The 20451-nt window shown below is 38.7% G+C and overlaps 1 protein-coding gene across 1 annotated transcript in view; it reads right to left on the bottom strand.

The window, feature by feature from the left end:
- SMC3 (structural maintenance of chromosomes 3) overlaps nt 1–19183 on the bottom strand; it is a 38038-nt gene extending 18855 nt beyond the window's left edge. Inside the window, exons 1-11 of the mRNA XM_047825728.1 lie at nt 19026–19183; nt 17949–18024; nt 11199–11237; nt 9511–9578; nt 7327–7398; nt 6875–6954; nt 6528–6606; nt 3299–3416; nt 1588–1763; nt 864–944; nt 222–386 (exon numbers count right to left, since the gene is read on the bottom strand). Of these exons, the coding sequence (XP_047681684.1) occupies nt 222–386; nt 864–944; nt 1588–1763; nt 3299–3416; nt 6528–6606; nt 6875–6954; nt 7327–7398; nt 9511–9578; nt 11199–11237; nt 17949–18024; nt 19026–19040 (969 nt within the window). The 5' untranslated portion in view covers nt 19041–19183. The remainder of the gene's footprint in view (nt 1–221; nt 387–863; nt 945–1587; nt 1764–3298; nt 3417–6527; nt 6607–6874; nt 6955–7326; nt 7399–9510; nt 9579–11198; nt 11238–17948; nt 18025–19025) is intronic.
- Between the last annotated feature and the right edge of the window lie 1268 nt (nt 19184–20451).

Here is a 20451-nt window from a genome sequence, read left to right as displayed (position 1 = left end):
CGCTTAACCGACTGAGCCACCCAGGCGCCCCCCACAAAGCTAATTTTTAAATGAAAGAAACAAGGAGACAGTACAGAGTTGCCACTTGAGTAGAAATTATTTTAATGTGCCAGATCTTTTATAAAATTTCAAGCATACATCCTTGTCACAGAAAGGATGGTCTTCTGTAATTCCTATTCAACTGAATGTTTATGTCTTTCATTTTTAGCATTTTAACTCACCCTTTGTTCACTATTGCCAGCTAATTCATCTTGTAAGTCCTTGGCTTTAAGCTCCAACTTAGTCCTCTGCTTAATTTGTTCTTGTCTTTCAGCGCTGAGCTGCTCCTTTTCTTCTTTCATAGCTGAAATTTTTGTTTTCAGCTCTCTAACTTGACGTTCAATATCCTAATCAAAAAGTATCAAATAGAAATGAGTCAGACAACTGAAAGTACAACAGCAGAGTTTGGACACCATTAGTTCTATCCCTTCTTTTTCTTTCAATTACACTTTCAGTACTATTCTGTCTTCCCAATACTCAATCTCAATGACATTCACTTCAAGTTACCATTTCATAATTCTGTTAATTTTGTTTAATGTTTAGAGAGACAGAACTTGAGCGGGGGAGGGGCAGAGAGAGAGGGAGAGACAGAATCTGAAGCAGGCTCCAGGCTGTCAGCACAGAACTTGATGTGGAGCTCAAACTCATGAGCCATGAGATCATGACCTGAGCTGAAGTTAGATGCTTAACCAACTGAGCCACTCACGTACCCCTTTAACTTTTTGTTTTTGTTTTTTTTTAAACCATTCCATAATTCTGGTACAAAAGGGGGTTTACTGTGGTCAAAAAATATAAGCTAACCTAAGCCTTGTTTATAATCTTACCTCCATTTTATCTCTCGCATCCTGCTGGGCATCTCTTAACTGTCTGGATTTTTCCCCACTAGTCTCTCGCTTAGCAGAAAGCTGGGGGAAGAAAAAAAAGCTATAATTTCTAACTCATTTTATATTTGTTTCATACTTCACAACATAATAGTAAAATTTTAAAATATCTTCTAAAATAAAATCATTCACTTAACGAGTTTTTATAAAACAATTTTTAGTGGTTTTAAGTAAAAAGTCCTTTAAGTATTACCTAAAGCAATTTTTGGACAAAACATCAGCAATACTATTTACAAAATACATTTTAAAAAGGCAACAAAAAAATTCATGAGGCTTTTTCTTTTTATTATCAAGTAAATTCTACCCACAACATGGGGCTCGAACTCACAACTTGAACTCCAAGATCAGGAGTCCCATGCTCCCCACTGACTGAGCCAGCTAGGCACCCCTTCTTCATGAAGCTTTTAAAGGTGGCTGCCCTCATTTTGGTTTGTCTTGCATCACCACCTGATTATATTTCAGATGCAACTACAGCAAGGACCACACAGACCTAGGCATTTTCCTTGGAATAATTAAAAGAACAAATTCACTGACCAATGAATTTATTAAGATTTAAAAATTTTTAAGTTCCTATTTAAAAACCATTGAAAAGTATAAATATAGCATGAGCTTAACTTACTCATTCAAATAAAATCACTCATGAATTTAAGTGACAAAAGTATTTTACCTCATCAAGTTTAGCACGAGTCTCATTAAGTTCCTGATTGTAAATGGTATATTCCAGGGCTCGTCTCATTTTATCCCACTTCTGATATTGAGCCAGTTCTTCCTTTTCTTCTTCTAAGGTATGTAATCTCTCTTCAATGTATTTTAACAACTCATTGATTTTTTCGCGTTTGCCCTCTTAAAAAATGAGGAGTGAAGAAGTTGAATGAAATTTTGATGTAATATCTTCTCAAATACACCATGAGTTAAAATTAACCTTAAGAACTATAGCATTATTTGAAAGTATGTGGTAACCAAATCTAAAACTAAAATGACACGATGCTTCATTATGAAAAGCATCAGAGAACAGTTACACATGGTGACACTTTAAAACTTTTTATTTTAGTTGACATACAATGTTATGTTAATTTCAAGTGCACAATAGTGATTTCATAATTTTATACATTACACAATGCTCACCGTGATAAGTCTAGTTACCATCTGTCACCATACAACATTATTACAGTATCATGGACTATATTCCCTATACTATACTTTTCATCTCTGTGACTTATTTTATAACTGGAAGTTTTTCCTCCTAATCCCTTTCGTCTGTTTCACCCATCTTCCCCCTGCACCACCACCTTGGCAACCACCAGTTTGTTCTCTATATTTATGAGTCTGTTTCTATTTTGTTTGCTGTTTTTTTTTAGATCCTGTATATATGTGAAATCATGTGGTATATGCCTTTCTGTCCGACTCATTTCACTCAGCATGATACCCTCTAAGTTCATCCATGTTGTCACAAATGGTAAGATCTCATTTTTTAAAAAATGGAATAATATTCTCTTGTATGCATATACCACATCTTTAAACGTTCATCTGATGGACACTTATGCTGCTTCCGCATCTTGGCCACTGTAGATAATGCTGCAATGCACATACATACGGGGGCATATATCTTTCCAAACTAGTGTTTACTAATTCTTACAATACATGTAGTAAGTCCTCTGTTTAAACATCCTTTAAAGGCAACTGTGCCTTCCCACAACATTACAAAATTAAAAACCATAACATCATTGGTGTCACTGATTCTCAACTTTTACTATATTAGCATTATCCACAGCTGCCGTATATTGAACACCTACTATATTCCAATCATGGTACTACTTTGCTCCTCTATTTATCACCATAAACTATGAAAAAGAATTTTACAAATGGAGAAGCTTTAGACCAGAGAGATCAAGTCTAAAGTCACATCGTCAGTTAATTATTAGTCAGATTTTGAACTCAGGACTATCTATGGAATGACAAACCATAGCAATTGAAAAGCAAAGTAGGGTTTCCATCATAATGTACTAAGGAAAATTCTTAAAGTTTTCCATTTCCTTGCTCCTGAACAACTTAAAACCTAATGCTAGCTGATACTTCCAGAAATGCTTTTTGAGGTTTGCATCCAAATCTGTTATCCTCACTAACAATGAGGACGTTAGAGGCACAAAACAGTTGACCTATAAAGGCATCATTATCTAACAGTAATTCTTTATTTAAAGAGAGAAATCACTGGAAATCTCAAACCTTAAAATGTCTCAAACTAATTTTCTCTCCATTCAGTACATAGGCAAACTATCAAACAGTATACTCTTGAGAACAGACTGAACTCCCCTCAACCATCACAGCACAATGAATATGTAATTCACAACAAAAATAAGGCAGAATCACATTCATTTTACCTGTTTCTTTCATTAAAGATATGCTTTCTTCTTTTCGTTCATCATACACTCTAGTACCAGCTACTTCTCTTAATAGTTTTAGTCTCTGAGAATCTGGTGCTGTGGCCATCTGGTTGATCTAAAAATTTTAGAAAAATAATTATTACGTAGCTATAGACTGTTCTTTAAGAATTCTACTTTGAAAGAGTACTCACATGCTAGGTTTTAAGTAGAGCATAACTTCAATAATGCAATTCGTACAGTGCATTTACTTACAGACCTCTATCTCATTTAAATAAAATTTATTAAATAAAAATCCAAATAGGATTGATACATTCATAAGTCTAATTTATGAATAAGACTCTCTAAATTAAAAATGAAGGAAAAACGTGGCTCCTGGGTGGCTCAGTCAGTTAAGCATCCGACTCTTGATTTTGGCTCCGGTTCTGATCTCGCGGTTTTGTGGGTTTGAGCCCCACATTGGGCTCTGAGTGCTAGCTTCCTGAAGCCTGTTTGGGATTCTTCCTCTCTCCTTCTCTCTCTGCCCCTCCCCTACTCGTGCTGTCTCGCTCAAAATAAACTTTGTAAAAACAAAACAACAAAAACAAAAACGAAGGAAGAACATTACATCACCATTTTTCCTCAGTCAATATGATAAAATATAAAAGATGAACTCCAGGGGTGCCCAGATGGCTCAGTTGGTTAGGCATCCAACTTTGGCTTAGGTCACGATTTCAAGGTTTGCGAGTTCGAGCCCTGCATCGGGCTCTCTCTGCTGTCAGCACAGAGCTCGCTTCCAATCCTCTGTTTCCCTCTCCTCCTGACCCTACTTCGCTTGCATGCATTCTCTCAAAAATAAATAAACATTAAAAAAAAAAAAAAAAGATGAACTCTGTTCTAAAAGAACAGTATTTTTACAAGGGGAAACTATCACTCCACATTTTTAAAAAGTTATGATACTATTAAAAGTATAGCAAAAATAGTATGCTTTATTATTATTACTATTTAAAAAAATTTTTTAATGTTTATTCATTTTTAAGAGACAGAAACAGAGCGTGAGCTGGGGGAGGGGCAGAGAGAGAGGGAGACAGAATCTGAAGCAGGCTCCAGGCTCTGAGCTGTCAGCACAGAGCCCAATGTGGGGCTCAAACCCACAAACTGTGAGTTCATGACCTGAGCTGAAGTCACATGTTTAACTGACTGAGCCACCGAGGTGCCCCATTATTACTATTATTTTTTAAGTAAGCTCTATGCCCCCAAGATCAGGAGTTGAATGGTCTACCAACTGAGCCAGATGAGTGCCCCCAAAATGGTATTCTTTAAATACAGATAGGTAAAAATAACTGTCTATCACAGGTAGTAACTAACATTAAATAAAACAAGCAAAAGCATTTTAAAAATCTTATTTAAAAATATATGGTGGGGCACCTGGGTGGCTTAGTCGGTTGAGCATCCAACTTCAGCTGAGGTCATGATCTCTCAGTTTATGAGTTCGAGCCCCACATCGGACTCACAGCTGTCGGCACAGAGCCTGCTTTGGATCCTCTGTCCCCTTCTCTCAGACCCTGCCCTGCTTATGCTTTCTTTCTCTCTCTCAAAAACAAACAAACATCAAAAAAAAATTTTTAAATATACGGCAAAAAAAAAGAGTGGTACAAACTAAGTGCCATGCAACTTTAAACAACAAGTGTGAGTTTAACATATTCATAAAAATAAAGTTAGCCACTAAATGCAAAAAATGCTGCCATGGCATTAAAAAAGTGAAGTTACTCTAACACTTTCACATAAAGACAGAAATAAACTCTGGGAAAAATGTGGTCTATCAAAAGTATAGACATCAAAGAATCTCCTTTCAGATCCTTATCACTGGTTACCCCAATTATGCATGTTCATTCAAGTTGCTCACTTCAAAAATATTTAATAAATGTTTACAACATATATGCCACTCTGCTGGGCACTGGGAAAAGAGCAATGAACAAAACAAAGTCTTGCCCTCATGGAACTTACATTCTAATGGAAGAAGAAATAAGTATACCAATACAGTATAACTATTATGAAAAAAATCAAATTAGAAAAAACTGAAGTGTCTTCACTGGGGTGAAGGCAACATTCTTTTAGATGAAGTAACTTATGGATGGCTTAATATGAAATGACATGAATAGAAACTGAAAGTATAGGGGCCTATGCTGTATGTTTGCAGGGAAGACTCAGATTAATTAGTCTTTCGTAATCAGCCTCTTTAAATTTTTTGTTTATTTTTGGAGTAGAGACAGAATGTGAGCGGGCGAGGGGAAGAGACAGAAGGAGACACAGAATCCAAAGCAGGCTCCAGGCGCTAAGCTGTCAGCACAGACCCCAATGCGAGGCTTGAACCCACGAGCTATGAGATCTTGACCTGAGCCGCAGTCAGACACTTAACCTACTGCGCCACCCAGTCACCCCGTAATCAGCCTCCTTTTAAAAAAATTCCTTGCTTCTAAAGATGGTCTTCAAAAACTTGCTCTGCATTTCCCAAATGTGAAACACTATACGTACTCTTCCTAATCAGTTCGGAATGCTAAGTTTTGAACACATATCTAAAAATGTCTCCAATATGAAATAAGTGGACATTTAAAAAGAACTTTCCCCTAGTCCAAAAAAACACTACAGCAAACTATGTGAACAATGCAGGGTATGTTCTAAGAAAAAGAAGTTATCTTAGATAAAATTTAAAGTATATGAGGAAACAATAATCAGCTGAAGTATGCAACTATTAAAAACTATAAAGAATATAATCTCTACAAGCAAAAACAATATACAGCATTATGGTAGATTTCTGGCAATGTAAGCTTTCCACCATTTTAACTCTGTGATATATTAAATAACAGAGTATTACTTTTAGGAAGTAATTTTTTTCAAATGCTATTTTTAAAGAATTTCTACAATATTCTTAACTATTTCCATTGTGACTTTCACAAACCAAAATGTCTTCCAGTATAGGACACCTTATTAAGTGATACAGGTCACAACGAAAACAACATCCACTAACTGCTGAAAAAATTGAATCCCATTACACAGTGGATCTACTTTGTAATTTTATGGCCACATAAAAGGTAATACTAATATCTATACAAAATAAATCAATGAAAACAAGAGACAGTAAGGTCCATTTTTGCTTCAACTTAACCACTAGAATCTATAAGCAAATTCATCATTCAAGTGAATATACTCAGAAAACATTCTATAAAAAAAGGACATACAATATTTTTACCTTTCCTTGTTTTACAATATAATAAGGATTGCTTCGAGAAAAACCAGCACTTTCAAGGAGATTCATCACATCATTTTTCCTGTTAATAAACATTGAAAATATCTTTTCAGATTAATCGCCCAATAATAAGCAAAAAAATGAAGGGTAACTGCTGGGTTAAGGAACATGAGGGAGTAGAGAATAGTCATGAAACCATTTATTCTACTGGCCTCAGAGAATCTTGATTCTTCTGTTAATGCTCTAAATTTTGGTTTGTTGACCACGAGGCATATATAACCCATATAGCAGTTAAGTAAAATACTTTTACTCTTTCATAAAGAAATTATAAATGTAAAGAAATTGCTTACGTGACCATTTTCTTGTCTAAGAAATACTGATCCTTTTTGGCACCAATAACTCTTCGAAGTGAAACTTCTTCTTTATCAATCTAAGAAAGAATGTAAAAGCCTGAAGTTAATTTCATAGTAAAAATGGAAAACTTTTCAGTTAATAAGGTCATTCTAGAGTCTGTAACCATAACATTTATTTTGAAATTTCAATTCTCACTAAAGATTTGCTATGAATATCAATTCTTATGACAAAGATATTTTTTCACAACTTACACACCCTATTTGCTAGAATGTTCATTATAATTTTAGGACAAAATGAATATGGAAACCATATAGCTATTTTAACATAAACTAAATTATAAGAATTGTATTTAATACAGTTATGAATGTTTCAAAGGTTGGGAAAAAAATCAGCTGCATCAATAAAATTCTCAAAATTGTGACTAGAAAAAAAAAAAGCCATTACTCACTGGCAACCGGTTGTCCGAATTATCAAAAATAATCTCCACGAAAGCAGAAATAACACGAGGACCAGTACCCTCCTAAAAGATGTAAAAAATAAAATTGTCATTTAAGTGGTATTTTCATATGCTTTTTTAAATTTTTTCTTTAAACACCTTTAAAGTTTAGTGCATGGCAATAAGCCTAATTCAATGGAAAAAAATTTCTATCGGGCTAGTATATATCCTAGAGCAAAGACACTGGATGAGGATAACAATACTTGTCAACCAAATGGCTTTAGATTCTGACTGAAAAAATGAAAACTATCCAAGAGATATCAAAGTCAGATGTACTTAGGTCTTGTTCTGAAAACCACTTTATTAGAATATAAGACCCCATGCCCACCTAATTCTACTTATTTGCTAATATCAACAACACTTGGAGGCTTTTCTCTTACAGACTCACTTAATGCTGGAAAGGAACCCTAACAAATCATATAATTACTGGAACTCGGCTTTTTTTAATTTTTAAGTTTATTTATTTATTGTTGAGAGAGACAAAAAGCGCAGGTGTACAAGAGAGCAGGGGAGGGGCAGAGAGGAGAGAGAATCCCAAGTAGACCCCACACTGCCAGCGTGGAGCCCAACGGAGGGCTCGATCTCACAAACCAAAGATCATGACCTACGCTGAAATCCAAGGTTGGATGCTTACCGACTCAGCCACCCAGCTGCCCTGGCTTTTAAAACTAATTATTTATTTTTATTTACTTGTTTAAATTTGCTATATCCTATATAATTTTAAATCTGCTATGAAAACACACACAGTTAATATATGTCACATATACAGCAATTTATGATGCTGCCACTCCTTTACCAAGTTCAGATAATTTCCAGATTCTAGAAACTGTTACTACAGTGATTCAATATAATAAAGAATGATACCTAAAGAAGTTATTCTTTCAATGCCTATCTTAGAAATGTAAAAAAAAAATTTTTCTATAGGCAACCAGTTGATAATGGTAAGAAAACAAACAAAATAAACCACCTTCCTAAGTGTAAGAGACTCTGTTAAGATATACTAAGGAATCTCACTTTCTCATTTTAAAACTATGTCATATTCAAACTGACAATAAATTTATTATTGTTATAGCCTTTTATCATTTTTTATCCTAAAATTTCTTTAGTTCATTATTCATAATGATCCAATGAAAAATTCTAATAATTTTCATTACTATAAATACACTTATCTTTCATATTGGGAAATGATGTGACCATTTGAGTTACAAATATGGATAAAATTATAACATGTTATGCTGTTTAGTTTTTTTTTTTAAATTTTTTTTTTTTTTTCAACGTTTATTTATTTTTGGGACAGAGAGAGACAGAGCATGAACGGGGGAGGGGCAGAGAGAGAGGGAGACACAGAATTGGAAGCAGGCTCCAGGCTCTGAGCCATCAGCCCAGAGCCTGACGCGGGGCTCGAACTCACGGACCGCGAGATCGTGACCTGGCTGAAGTCGGACGCTTAACCGACTGCGCCACCCAGGCGCCCCTATGCTGTTTAGTTTGTAATGGTTCCTTCTCTATGCTCCCAATTAACTTCTGGTTCTGAGTCTCAAAGTTCCTAATTCCCAATTTCAAACTCTTTTCTCTTCAGCAAGCCTGTTTCCAGAGCATCACCAGACCATACTCTTAATAAAGAATTTGTATTTATGGGGTGCCTGGGTGGCTCAGTCAGTTGAGTGTCCAACATCAGCTCAGGTCATGATCTCATGGTTTTTGGGTCCGAGCCCTGTGCTGGGCTCTGTGCTGACAGCTCAGAGCCTGGAACCTGCTTCAGATTTTGTGTCTCCCTCTTTCTCTGCCCCTCCCCTGCTCTTGCTCTCTCTCTCTCAAAAATAAACACTAAAAAAATTTTTTAAAAAGAATTTCTATTTATATGGAAGACACACCCATTTATAGGAAAGTCCTACAATTTTATTACCATTTACATAAAAATTAGGCCTTTATCATGCATTAATATAGTAGGCTAAATTCCATAGTAGAATTAACACACTTAAGAGAGACTGTACCATGTTTACTAAGAGAGATTATATCATGTTTACAAAAGATCTGAAACTTGAACAAGTGATTTTATTTACCAGAATTAACAATATAGTTTTAAAAATACATAATGTCAACATGTATTGACAATCTCAAAGCAATCTCACTCACATGCAACAAAGCCAATCGCTGTTCCGGACGAAGATGACTGAATTCATCACTAAGAACAAACTGAATTGCTAAAAATACAAAAACATTAAATATTAGTATAGTCTCAAAGAAGCTTTATGCCTTAATTTATAACTTCCCATACCTCTATCAGGTAATGAACAAGGCAGATAAAACAGATTATCTATTTCATATATACAAAAAATTGCTTGTATTTTAGACTAATCAGCTTAGAAATGACAAGAAAAATACTAAGAAGTTTGCACTGAAACATTTAAGGGAAGAAAAAGAGAACACTGAGGTAACAAAAAGAGGTAAGCAGAACTAAAATCTACGTCTTGATCAAAGTATACACTGAGTGATTAACACTTTGCTTTTATCCACTAGAAGTAAATAATATACATCAAAATATTTATTAACAAAATAGGACATATTCTTACCATATCCTTAGCAGGATAGTTTTGTCAAAAGAAATTAAACTAAGTGGGAAACACAGGGAAACAGTTCAGATTCCCACATTCTACTGCACTGTTTGCACTGCTCTTATCTTCTGTAAGAAGTCACTGCTGCTTCCATATAAAGTACCTAACTGGACCACCCTGCCCTAGAAATGAAACTCTACTCAGCTGTCGTGTTACCAGTTCACCCAAGAGACCTTTGACATTCCAAGAGTTGAGTATGCATGTATGAATGTGTATGTTGAGGGGAGAGTGGTTATCTTTCATAATCACATAATCACCTTAGGGGAACAGATTCAAACTGCCTTTATCCGCCTGGAGATTATGAAATACTTCTACTCCAATCCCACTCACTTATCATCACCAAATTACAACCACTGAAGGGCTATAGATTTGTGAGCACAGAGGGATAGAACCTTTGCTCCTGCTAAGCCCCACCCCCTTTCCCTCAAGCACTACTCAAACAAGAGGTTCAAAATTTTTTCAATCTACTTCTTGTATAGTTCAAACCTGTTCAGATGTTTTCTCTCTCCAAAGGATTTGTCAACAGAGGCATTATACTTAAATGTATTTTATCTTTAGAATTTTCAAAGCTATTTACTATCTTCAAACTGACAATAATCTTTGTTGAGTCTCTAATTTTTTACACCCCTCTATCTTTCATAAAAATGATTTAGAAAACATTTTTTTAAAAGACAAAACAGAGGGATGTCTGGCTGGCTCAGTCAGTAGAGCATGCAGTTCTTGATCTTGGTTGGGATTATGAGTTCAAGCCCCATGTTGGGTGAAAGGTTTATTTACTTACATACATACATAGTGAAACAAGAAGATGAGTCATTTTCCAAAACGATATTAACTATGTTGTTGCATTTACACTTGTATAAATATGCATCTGCAACATTTACATACAGCATTCAAGTTTAAAAAGCACTTCCATTATTATTATCTCATGATTCCCATAACCCATCAAAGTAGACAGGTCAAGTACACTTTTAAATTGCAAAGAGTACCCTGAAAGATTGTTTTGCCCAACCTCTCAGCTACTTAATCACTAGGTATAGAGTAGAACTCAGATCATTATACTCTACACTCCCTACACTAAACTGCAACCCTGTACGAAAAAGTATTTCTGGAGTTTCATACAGACATAATCTCAGAAAACCAATCTTTAAAATAAACTACGCGAAGATACCCAGGTCTTAATATATTTAGAATTGAAAAAACAACACTTACCGTAAAAAAAGTTACTTTTTCCAGATCCATTTCTGCCCACTATAAAATTTCAAAAAGTACATGTTACTTTCTATAAAAAACAATAAAATTAAAACTTTACTGTAAGTATTAAAAAATTTATATTCAATTTTCTAACTTAACATCTTAATACCTGAAATTAAATACAAAGAACAGTGAACAAAAATCCATAAACAAAACAGCTTTAATCACTAAATGAATGCAATTTTTGTAGAGACTTCAGGTATTTTTTTTTTCTTAAATTTACTTCATTGTTTATTCTTTTGCTTTTTCCTAACAAATAATATTTGGAATAACTAATATGTTACTAGTTTTCATAATTTACAATCATTATTATGGACACGCAATTTTTTTTTAATTTTTAATGTTCGTTTATTTTTGAGACAGAGACAGAGCACGAGCAGGGGAGGGGCAGAGAGAGGAGACAGAGCAGGTTCCAGGCTCTGAGCTGTCGGCACAGAGCCCAACAAGGGGCTTGAACTCACTGACTGAGATCATGACCTGAGCCAAAGTTGGACACTCAACCAACCGAGCCACCCTCCCACTACTTGTACATGCTCTCTCAAAAGAAGTAAATTAAACAACAACAAAAACAGTAGACATCATTCACTTCCAGATATAATATACTCAGAAGGACACATCATTTATGTAGTATTTTTTAAAAACAATGTTAAAAAAGACAAAGAAAGGCTGTGGAAATGATCCAGATTAAAAAGACTAAATAGATATGACCACCAAAAGCAATACCTGACCCTAAATTAGGCCCTGTACTGGAGGAAAAAATACTATAAAGAAAATTTGGGGGTCAATCAGTACAACTGGAAAATAAACAGCAGATTATCGTATTAATGTCAAATTTATGGAAATTTACAAACTCTACCGTGATTATGTAAGAGAATATCCCTATTCTTAGAAAGCATACATTGAAGTCAACGGTAAAGGACAAAGACCTACATAACTTATTCTAAGAAAAAAAGTGTGAGAGTGGGTACAAATGATAAAGCAAAAGAGGAAAAAGTTAACAGGTAGATTTGGGTAAAGGAGATCAGCGTATTCTCTGTACTGTTCCTATTTATACAACTTTTCTGTAAATTTGAAATTATCTCTAAATAAAAGTTTAAAAAGAGAATTTAGCATTCAAAGAATTACATATAATTAAAACCGTAATCTATTCATAAATAACTTAAAACTTTAAATTTCCCTTTAATTACTCCTACCCATCAGTGGAATACTGTAAAGCAATTTCAAGGATGTTGACTATTTAATAAGGAAAGAGATTCAAGACTTATTCTTAAAAAAAACTTTTTTTTAACGTTTATTTATTTTTGAGAGAGAGAGAGAGAGAGAGACAGAGCATGAATGGGGAAGTGTCAGAGAGAGAGACACAGAATCCGAAATAGGCTCCAGGCTCTGAGCCATCAGCACGGAGCCTGACGCGGGGCTTGAACTCACGAACCGCGAGATCATGACCTGAGCAGAAGTCGGACACTTAACCAACTGAGCCACCCAGGTGCCCCAAGACTTATTCTTAAGCAGAAAAAAACAGATTATCAAAAGATTATACTACAAGCCGACTTTTATTTTAAAAGGCTTATTGTGGGGCGCCTGGGTAGCTCAGCTGGTTGAGTGTCCAACTTCAGCTCAGGTCAGGATCATCCTCATGGTTCAATTTGGGGATTCCAGCCACCGGGCTCTCTGCTGTCAGCACACAGCCCACTTCACATCCTCGGTCTCCCTCTCTCTCTGCCCCTCCCTGTTCTTGTGTGCACTCTCTCAAAAATAAATAAAACATTTAAAAAATTAAATAGGGGTGCCTGGCTGGCTCAGTTGGTTAAGTGTCTGACTTTGGCTCAGGTCATGACCTCACTGTTCTTGACCTCTAGCTCCGCGCTGGGCTCTTGTGCTGAGAGCTCAGAGCCTGGAGCTTGCTTTGGATTCTGTGTCTCCCTCTCTCTCTGTCCCTCCTCCACGCATGCTCTGTCTCTCAAAAATAATAAATGAAAAATATTTTAAAAATTAAAAAAATAAATAATTAAAAATTACATTAAAACGCTTAGGGGGAGCCTGGGTGGCTCAGTCCGTTAAGCGCCTGACTCTTGATTTTGGCTCAGGTCATGATCTTACTGTTCATGGGAATAAGCCCCACGTTGGGCTCTGTGCTGACAGCTCAGGGACTGCTTGGGATTTTCTCTTCCTCCCTGCCCCTCCCTCACTTGTGCTTTCTCTCAAAATAAACTTAAAAAAAAAAAAAAGGCTTATTTATGTAGATGTACACAAAGACTGGAGGCATATGGGGGTAGATCCAGTTTATATGTGCCCCAGAATCACCTGCCCCAACCCAAGCCTTAACTGCCTGTCAATGGAGAGATTCAGTATTCCATCACCTTTAGGTTGTTTCAGCCTACCCTGGGTGTGCACTCAGGTCAGACCTGTGAAAATCCAAAAGACACTATATAGTTCCCTGACTACTTTAGGGGGTTAGTCCCCAGAGTAACACAATCCAAAAGCATGGAGGAATTAATTAATGCCCTGTGTAGTAAACTCTGACCAATCAGAGAACAGGAACTAGCAGACAAAGCCATCTCCATTCCTTTCCAATCTGATCTTTCCCAGGCGTGGTGGGTTCACAAAGTCTGTCTGGAAGTTATCCAATATGACCACAAACCAGCTGAACCTTCTTTATAAAGCTATGACCAACTTTCCGTTTTACTCTTGCCCTCAGACTGAACCTTCCCATTAAAGTCTTATTAGTTGCTGAGTGGGCCTTGGATTCTGTTTTCTAGGAAACCAAGGCTAATACAAGTATAGGTTGTTAATATTAAGAATGGCTATTGCTGGGCAGGATTACAGTTTAGTTTTTTCCTTTCAGCTTTTAAACTCTTCCATAACGTTCTACAATTAACATATTTCTTTTGTTAAAAAGCTAGAGACAAAGTAACCTTAAAAAGGTGTATGTTTGGTAATTCAAACATCATTCAACTGTTCAAGCAAGAGATTAAAACACTGAAGATCACCAGAAGATATAGTTGCCTTCAAATCTTTTTTTAAGGTCAAATCACTAAATAATCAAAGTACTATGCTTTCACAGGATATTTTTAATGTCAATCTCAGTCTACACTACTTTGGGTCTTTCCTGTCTTTAAAACATGTTTAAGCAGTGGGGTGCCTGGGTGGCCTACTTGGTTAAGTGTCCAACTCCTGAGTTCAGCTCAGGGCATGATCTCACAGTTCCTGAGATAGAGCTCTGAGTCAGGCTCTGCATTGACAGTGAGGAGCCTGCTTGGGATCTTCCCTCTCCCTCTCTCTGCCCCTCCCCTGCTCATGTGGGTATTCTCCCTCTCTCTCACTCAAAAAATAATAAATTTTTTAAAAAAGCTTAAAAACCTTAAAAAAAACATGTTTAAGCAGTAAAATCATATTAGGTTTGTTAAAACAAAAGAAAAAACACTTAGACAATTTACTCTGTAACTGTTACTATTAACAATACTAATGTAAACAAAGTAGTAAAACAGTGGTCTCTTTTTTTAAATTTTTTTTTTCAACGTTTTTTATTTATTTTGGGGACAGAGAGAGACAGAGCATGAACGTAGGGGCAGAGAGAGAGGGAGACACAGAATCGGAAACAGGCTCCAGGCTCTGAACCATCAGCCCAGAGCCTGACGCAGGGCTCGAACTCACGGACCGCGAGATCGTGACCTGGCTGAAGTCGGACGTTTAACCGACTGCGCCACCCAGGCGCCCCAACAGTGGTCTCTTAATAGCTAAAACAAAAACACTTGATAGATTCTACAATCTAGTCATCATAATAAAAGTCATCATTTTACAGCTCATAAAATTATACCATTGATCTAATTAAGATATTCATCTAGTTTAACCTGTAATATAAATCTAGCAATTATATTTTAATAGAATATATAATTTTTAAATGATTGATATCTAGTAATTATTCATTTTTTTCCATTTCCAAAGATTTTCTGATTGATGAAAATCAGAAGGCTCTTGTAATCAAAATATAAATAAAATACCAGAACAATCAGGCTATCCTTGTGGCACTTTAATTAAATTAACTATTCAACAGGTACAGCAGAGGGTAAAAAGTGGTTTTTTTAATAAGTTTATTTTGCACATGCGCACGGAGGTGGTAGGGACAGAGAGAGAGGGAGAGAGGATCCCAAACAGGTTCTGCACCATTAGCTCACAGCCCGATGCGGGGCTTGAAACCTCCAACCATGAGATCAAGACATGATCCAAAACCAAGGGTCAGATGTTTAAGTGACTGAGCCACCTAGGCGCCCCCAAAGTGTTTTCTTTATTCCCAACTACAAGGCTGCAACTAATGTACTGAGGGCAGGTTTTGTTTTTGCCTCAATTTTTATTTATTATTTTTTTAATATGAAATTTATCATCAAATTGGTTTCCATACAACACCCAGTGCTCATCCCAACAGGTGCCCTCCTCAATACCCATCACCCACCCCCCCATCAACCCTCAGTTTGTTCTCAGTTTTTAAGAGTCTCTTAAAAACTCCTCCTCCCGGGGCGCCTGGGTGGCGCAGTCGGTTAAGCGTCCGACTTCAGCCAGGTCACGATCTCGCGGCCCGTGAGTTCGAGCCCCGCGTCGGGCTCTGGGCTGATGGCTCAGAGCCTGGAGCCTGTTTCCGATTCTGTGTCTCCCTCTCTCTCTGCCCCTCCCCCGCTCATGCTCTGTCTCTCTCTGTCCCAAAAATAAATAAACGTTGAAAAAAAAAAAAAAAAAAAAAAAACTCCTCCTCCTTTTTTTTTTTTTCCTTACCCTCCCCCATGGTCTTCTGTTAAGTTTCTCAGGATCCACCTAAGAGTGAAAACATATGGTATCTGTCTTTCGCTGTATGGCTTATTTCACTGAGCATGACACTCTCCAGTTCCATCCACGTGGCTGCAAAGGGCCATATTTCATTCTTTCTCATGGCCACGTAGTACTCCATTGTGTATTTAAACCACAATTTTTTTTATCCATTCATCAGTTGATGGACATTTAGGCTCTTTCCATAATCTGGCTATTGTTGAAAGTGCTGCTATAAACATTGGGGTACAAGTGCCCCTATGCATCAGTACTCCTGTATCCCTTGGGTCAATTCCTAGCAGTGCTATTGCTGGGTGGTAGGGTAGATCTATTTCTAATTTTTTGAGGAAACTCCACACTGTTCCAGAGTGGCTACACCAGTTTGCATTCCCATGCCTCAATTTTTAAATTTTATTTCAAAGTATAGTTGACACTTTTGCTCTCAATTTTTAAAATTTATTTTTATTTCAAAATAAAGTAGATTCTCTGGTAACATCAGCATTTAGTGTTTGCCTATTACTGATCTCTATATAAATCTCACCTTATCCCATGCCACAGAATGAACTGTGTCACTCTCTCATTCATATGTTGAAGCCCTAACCCCAAATGTTATGGTATTTGGGGGGGGGCGGGGAGCTTTGGGAGGTAATCAGGATTAATGAGGTTGTGAGGGTGGGGCCTTCATAATGGAATTTGTGCTCTAATGAAGAAGAGGGAGAGAGAATCAAACAGTCACACGAGCCTGATGACAAAGATGGTGACTTTCAGGGGATGCCTGGGTGGCTCAGTCAGTCGAGCGTCTGACTTTGGCTCAGGTGATGATCTCACGGATCACGGGTTCGAGCCCCATGTCAGGCTCTGAGCTGTCAGCAAAGAGCCCGAAGCCTGCTTTGGATTCTGTGTCTCCCTCTCTCTCTGCTCTTCCCCAACTCATACTGTGTCTCTGTCTCAAAAATAAACATTAAAACATTAAAAACAAACAAACAAAAAAGATGGCGACTTCCAGAATGTGACTATGCTGGCAGCCTGATCGTGGATTTGAGCTACCAGAGCAGTGAGAAGATAAATTCCTGCTCTTTAAGCTACCCAATCTGTATTTTATGGTGGACTTAGCAGTCTACTATACCAATATACCCCTCAAGGAAGACAATGTATAGCTTAAGTCTATTTATAGCACATTGTTTCATCTAGCCTTTAAAAATTCAGAATGTCAGAAAACACTTTTGCTGGCTGTATCAGCAAAAAACGGATACTATCAACTGAAGAGTCTTTAGACTAAATACGGTACTGCAGGGCAATAATCGTTTCAGTCCTTTATCCTCATACATATACTTTCTCATTTAATTTTCCCAACAGCCCCTATAAGATAGGGATCATTAGCTCTTCATTATAAATCAGAAAACTAAAGCCCCTCAAGAAGTCAAGTTTGAAAAAGAGTATGTGTCAGAACTGGGACGTGAAACCCATTCTGTTATGCTCCAAAGTTTATGCTCTGCCCACCAAGCTGCATGGTCTGACCTTAAATATTAGGACAGGAAAGAAAAAAACCCAAGAACAATCAAATTTGTGAATAAAGAACACAGTGGGCATTTTAACCAGGAAATGACATGTCAAGAAGAGTATAGCTCAAATGCTAACTTTAGTGTCATTCACTAGAAACGTAAAGCTATTAAAAGACACTTTCACACCTACCAGGCTACCCAAATGAGTAACTTGTGCAAACATTTTAAATATATAAAGTAAGCAATTCACCAGTGCAGACTAAAAAAAAACAGAAGTTATTTCACATAGAAGAAACATGTATAAATTCATAGAATATTCAAAGCCAATTCCCATCTCAAGCCTAAATATAGACCGAATTTAAATGGCTCTATAAATATAAATCTGATCTTGGAAACCATGAACACTTACCAATAACATTATGCTTTGAACTGAAGGGATCTACAATTGTTTGATCTCTGTAACTCCGAAAACCCTGGATGATAACCTAATAAATAAAAGATACTTTTCAGAGAACACACACTACCAGAAGAAACTCCTAAACATTCTTCCTTGGCACTTCTCTCTCTGGTTTCTCATTTAATGCAAGATAGACAACTTTCCATTTCATGGAAGAAAAATTCATTTTGGAAAGTGGCGATTAAAAAATCTTCTAAAACGTCCGCGTTTATCGGTAGCCAGGGCCAGTGTTGTAAGTCACCTGTTAAGGAACTCTCAAGAGCAAGTACATTGTGTAAGTAAGGTTCGCTGGAACGCTGAACATCCCCGAGCTACAGCGAAAAAGTGTGTCAAGCAGGCCGGTCGGCCCCAAGCTTTCCTGACTCCAGGAGCAGTGGGCGCTTCTCCCGGACACGCCGACCGGCCAGAAGGAGCAGACGTTCCAAGAAAGGGGTTCTGCTGAGAGTCCAACACATCCAACAGAGAAACTTTTCCAAGAGTGCGGATGGGTTCATCTTTGGGGTGGACTCTTGCGCGGGAAGACCATTTTGACAGAAGTAAACAAGTGAACGAGGCGGCGCTACATACTCTGCAAGGAGGAGGGTCCCTTTCCCGTCTCCTGTAATTCGGGGACAAAGACCCCGGGCTAAGCTGACACCCCAACCTGAGCCCCCCCAGGGATGCCCCCGGGCCCGGGGGACCACCTTTCCACACACCCCGCGCAAAGGGCCCGCGCGGGGCTGGCCCCGGCAGGACGACACAGCTTGCCCGCCCCGCCGCTGCCGCCCCCAGCCCGCCCCCGACCCACTGGGAAGGCCCGGTCCCTCCAAACCTCTCGGAGATGCTACTCCCGCGGACCGGCGCCCGGCGGGGGAGGCCCGCGCCGCGGCCCCGCGCTGGCGGGGCGGGGCCTCTCCCCTCCCCCGCAGCCCGCGTCTAGGGTCCACCCTGCCGGGAGGCGGGAGGCCACGGGTCGAGCCGAGACACCCCCGCCAGACGGAGCTGTCCTCACAGGCCCGCGAGGGAGTGGGCGAGACGCACAGGCCTCACCTGTTTTATGTACATGATTCCGCGCCCCTCGCCGGGGAGAAGGCCTCCCCACCGAGAAGCGACAGCGCTGCCGTGGGGTCCAATGAGGCGCCTACGAGACCCCTCCCCCAAAGCGCCGCTCGCTCCCGTCCAGCCAAACAAAATGGCGGCGCCCGCGGAGGCGGAGTCCGCGCCTTGAACGGAACCATACTCGCGGTCCCCGCAGAGCGTAGGGGGAGCCGGGGTCCCGTCTTCTCTTTAATTTTGGCAAAAGAAGCCTTCTAAGGCTCTGTTGAGTGGATTTCATTTGATTGTTGAATTTTCAGCTGAACATTTCCGGAGAATCAGTCTGAAGCTTCACTCGAAAAAGCCTTGATCGTGAGATTTGCGCAGAGTCCCTCCGAGCGCGGAGCCAATGGTTGTGCCCACATGGGGGGAAAGGTTCGGCGCCAAAGCCAAGTGTTAGAGTCGGAAGGCCAATAGCGGAGCTTGCCGGTGGCCACGTGGTCTCGGGCTGTTTAAAAGTGGGCACCCCGTGCTGCCGCAAGGGTCCCGAACTGGTGGAGTATAAGGTTCGGTGGTCCGAATCCCGGCTGCTCTATTATTCTCCGTCGCCTTGGGAACTTGTGTAAATTTAGAATGGCTCCTCTTAGCTCTCGACTGGACACTCGTAGGACAGCCCATAAGGAACTTGGCGCAAACTTTGTTTTAATAATGTGATCATTAATAATCCTGGAGCACTTACTATGCCATTTACTGTAAATCTAGGCCGACTTGAACAATTGCAACAAAAAGAGATTTAGTTAAAATTAAAAGCTCTCTCTTTTTTTAAACAGCCTGAAAGAGGTGCTAGTAGCTCCCTAGATGATTCTAATCTAATCAATTTTAGGGGAAAAATATTTGTTAGAAATTGGTAATTAAAATTACCTGCCATTTAAGTCGGTAGGTCCTTGCTTCCTCTCCTGCTGCCGCGAGCTCTTCCAGCCCTAATTATTTCTAGATTGAACTTTTTAATAGTCTGCTAACTTCATCCTTGTCAGTACCCCTTGGTGCTGGCAGAGTCAAATCCTTTCCAACTCGGTGTAAACAAACAAAAAATCCCAAAACTTTAAAAAAACTTTTTTCTTTTTAATATTTACTTATTTTTGAGAGAGCGAGGCAGAGTGTGGGGGGAGGGGGGACGGGGTGGAGCAGAGAGAAGGAAACAGGATCGCAGCAGGCTCCAGGCTCTGAGCTGTCAGCACAGAGTCCAATGCAGGGCTCGAAATCACTGACCCTGAGATCGTGACCTGAGCCAAGGTCAGACGCTTAACCGACCGAGCCACCCAGGCGCCCCCAAAAAACCCCAAACTCTTAAACATTTCTCTGGGATTAGTGTCTCTACTCTGGATTTCTAGCTGTGGGCTTATAGGCATAATAATATTGAACGTTTGAAGCCTCTACTTCC

The sequence above is a fragment of the Prionailurus viverrinus genome, chromosome D2, assembly GCF_022837055.1.
Source record: "Prionailurus viverrinus isolate Anna chromosome D2, UM_Priviv_1.0, whole genome shotgun sequence".
Taxonomy (NCBI): domain Eukaryota; kingdom Metazoa; phylum Chordata; class Mammalia; order Carnivora; family Felidae; genus Prionailurus; species Prionailurus viverrinus.
The sequence above is the reverse complement of the archived record's forward strand: the minus strand, read 5'-3'. Positions and strand labels throughout refer to the sequence as shown.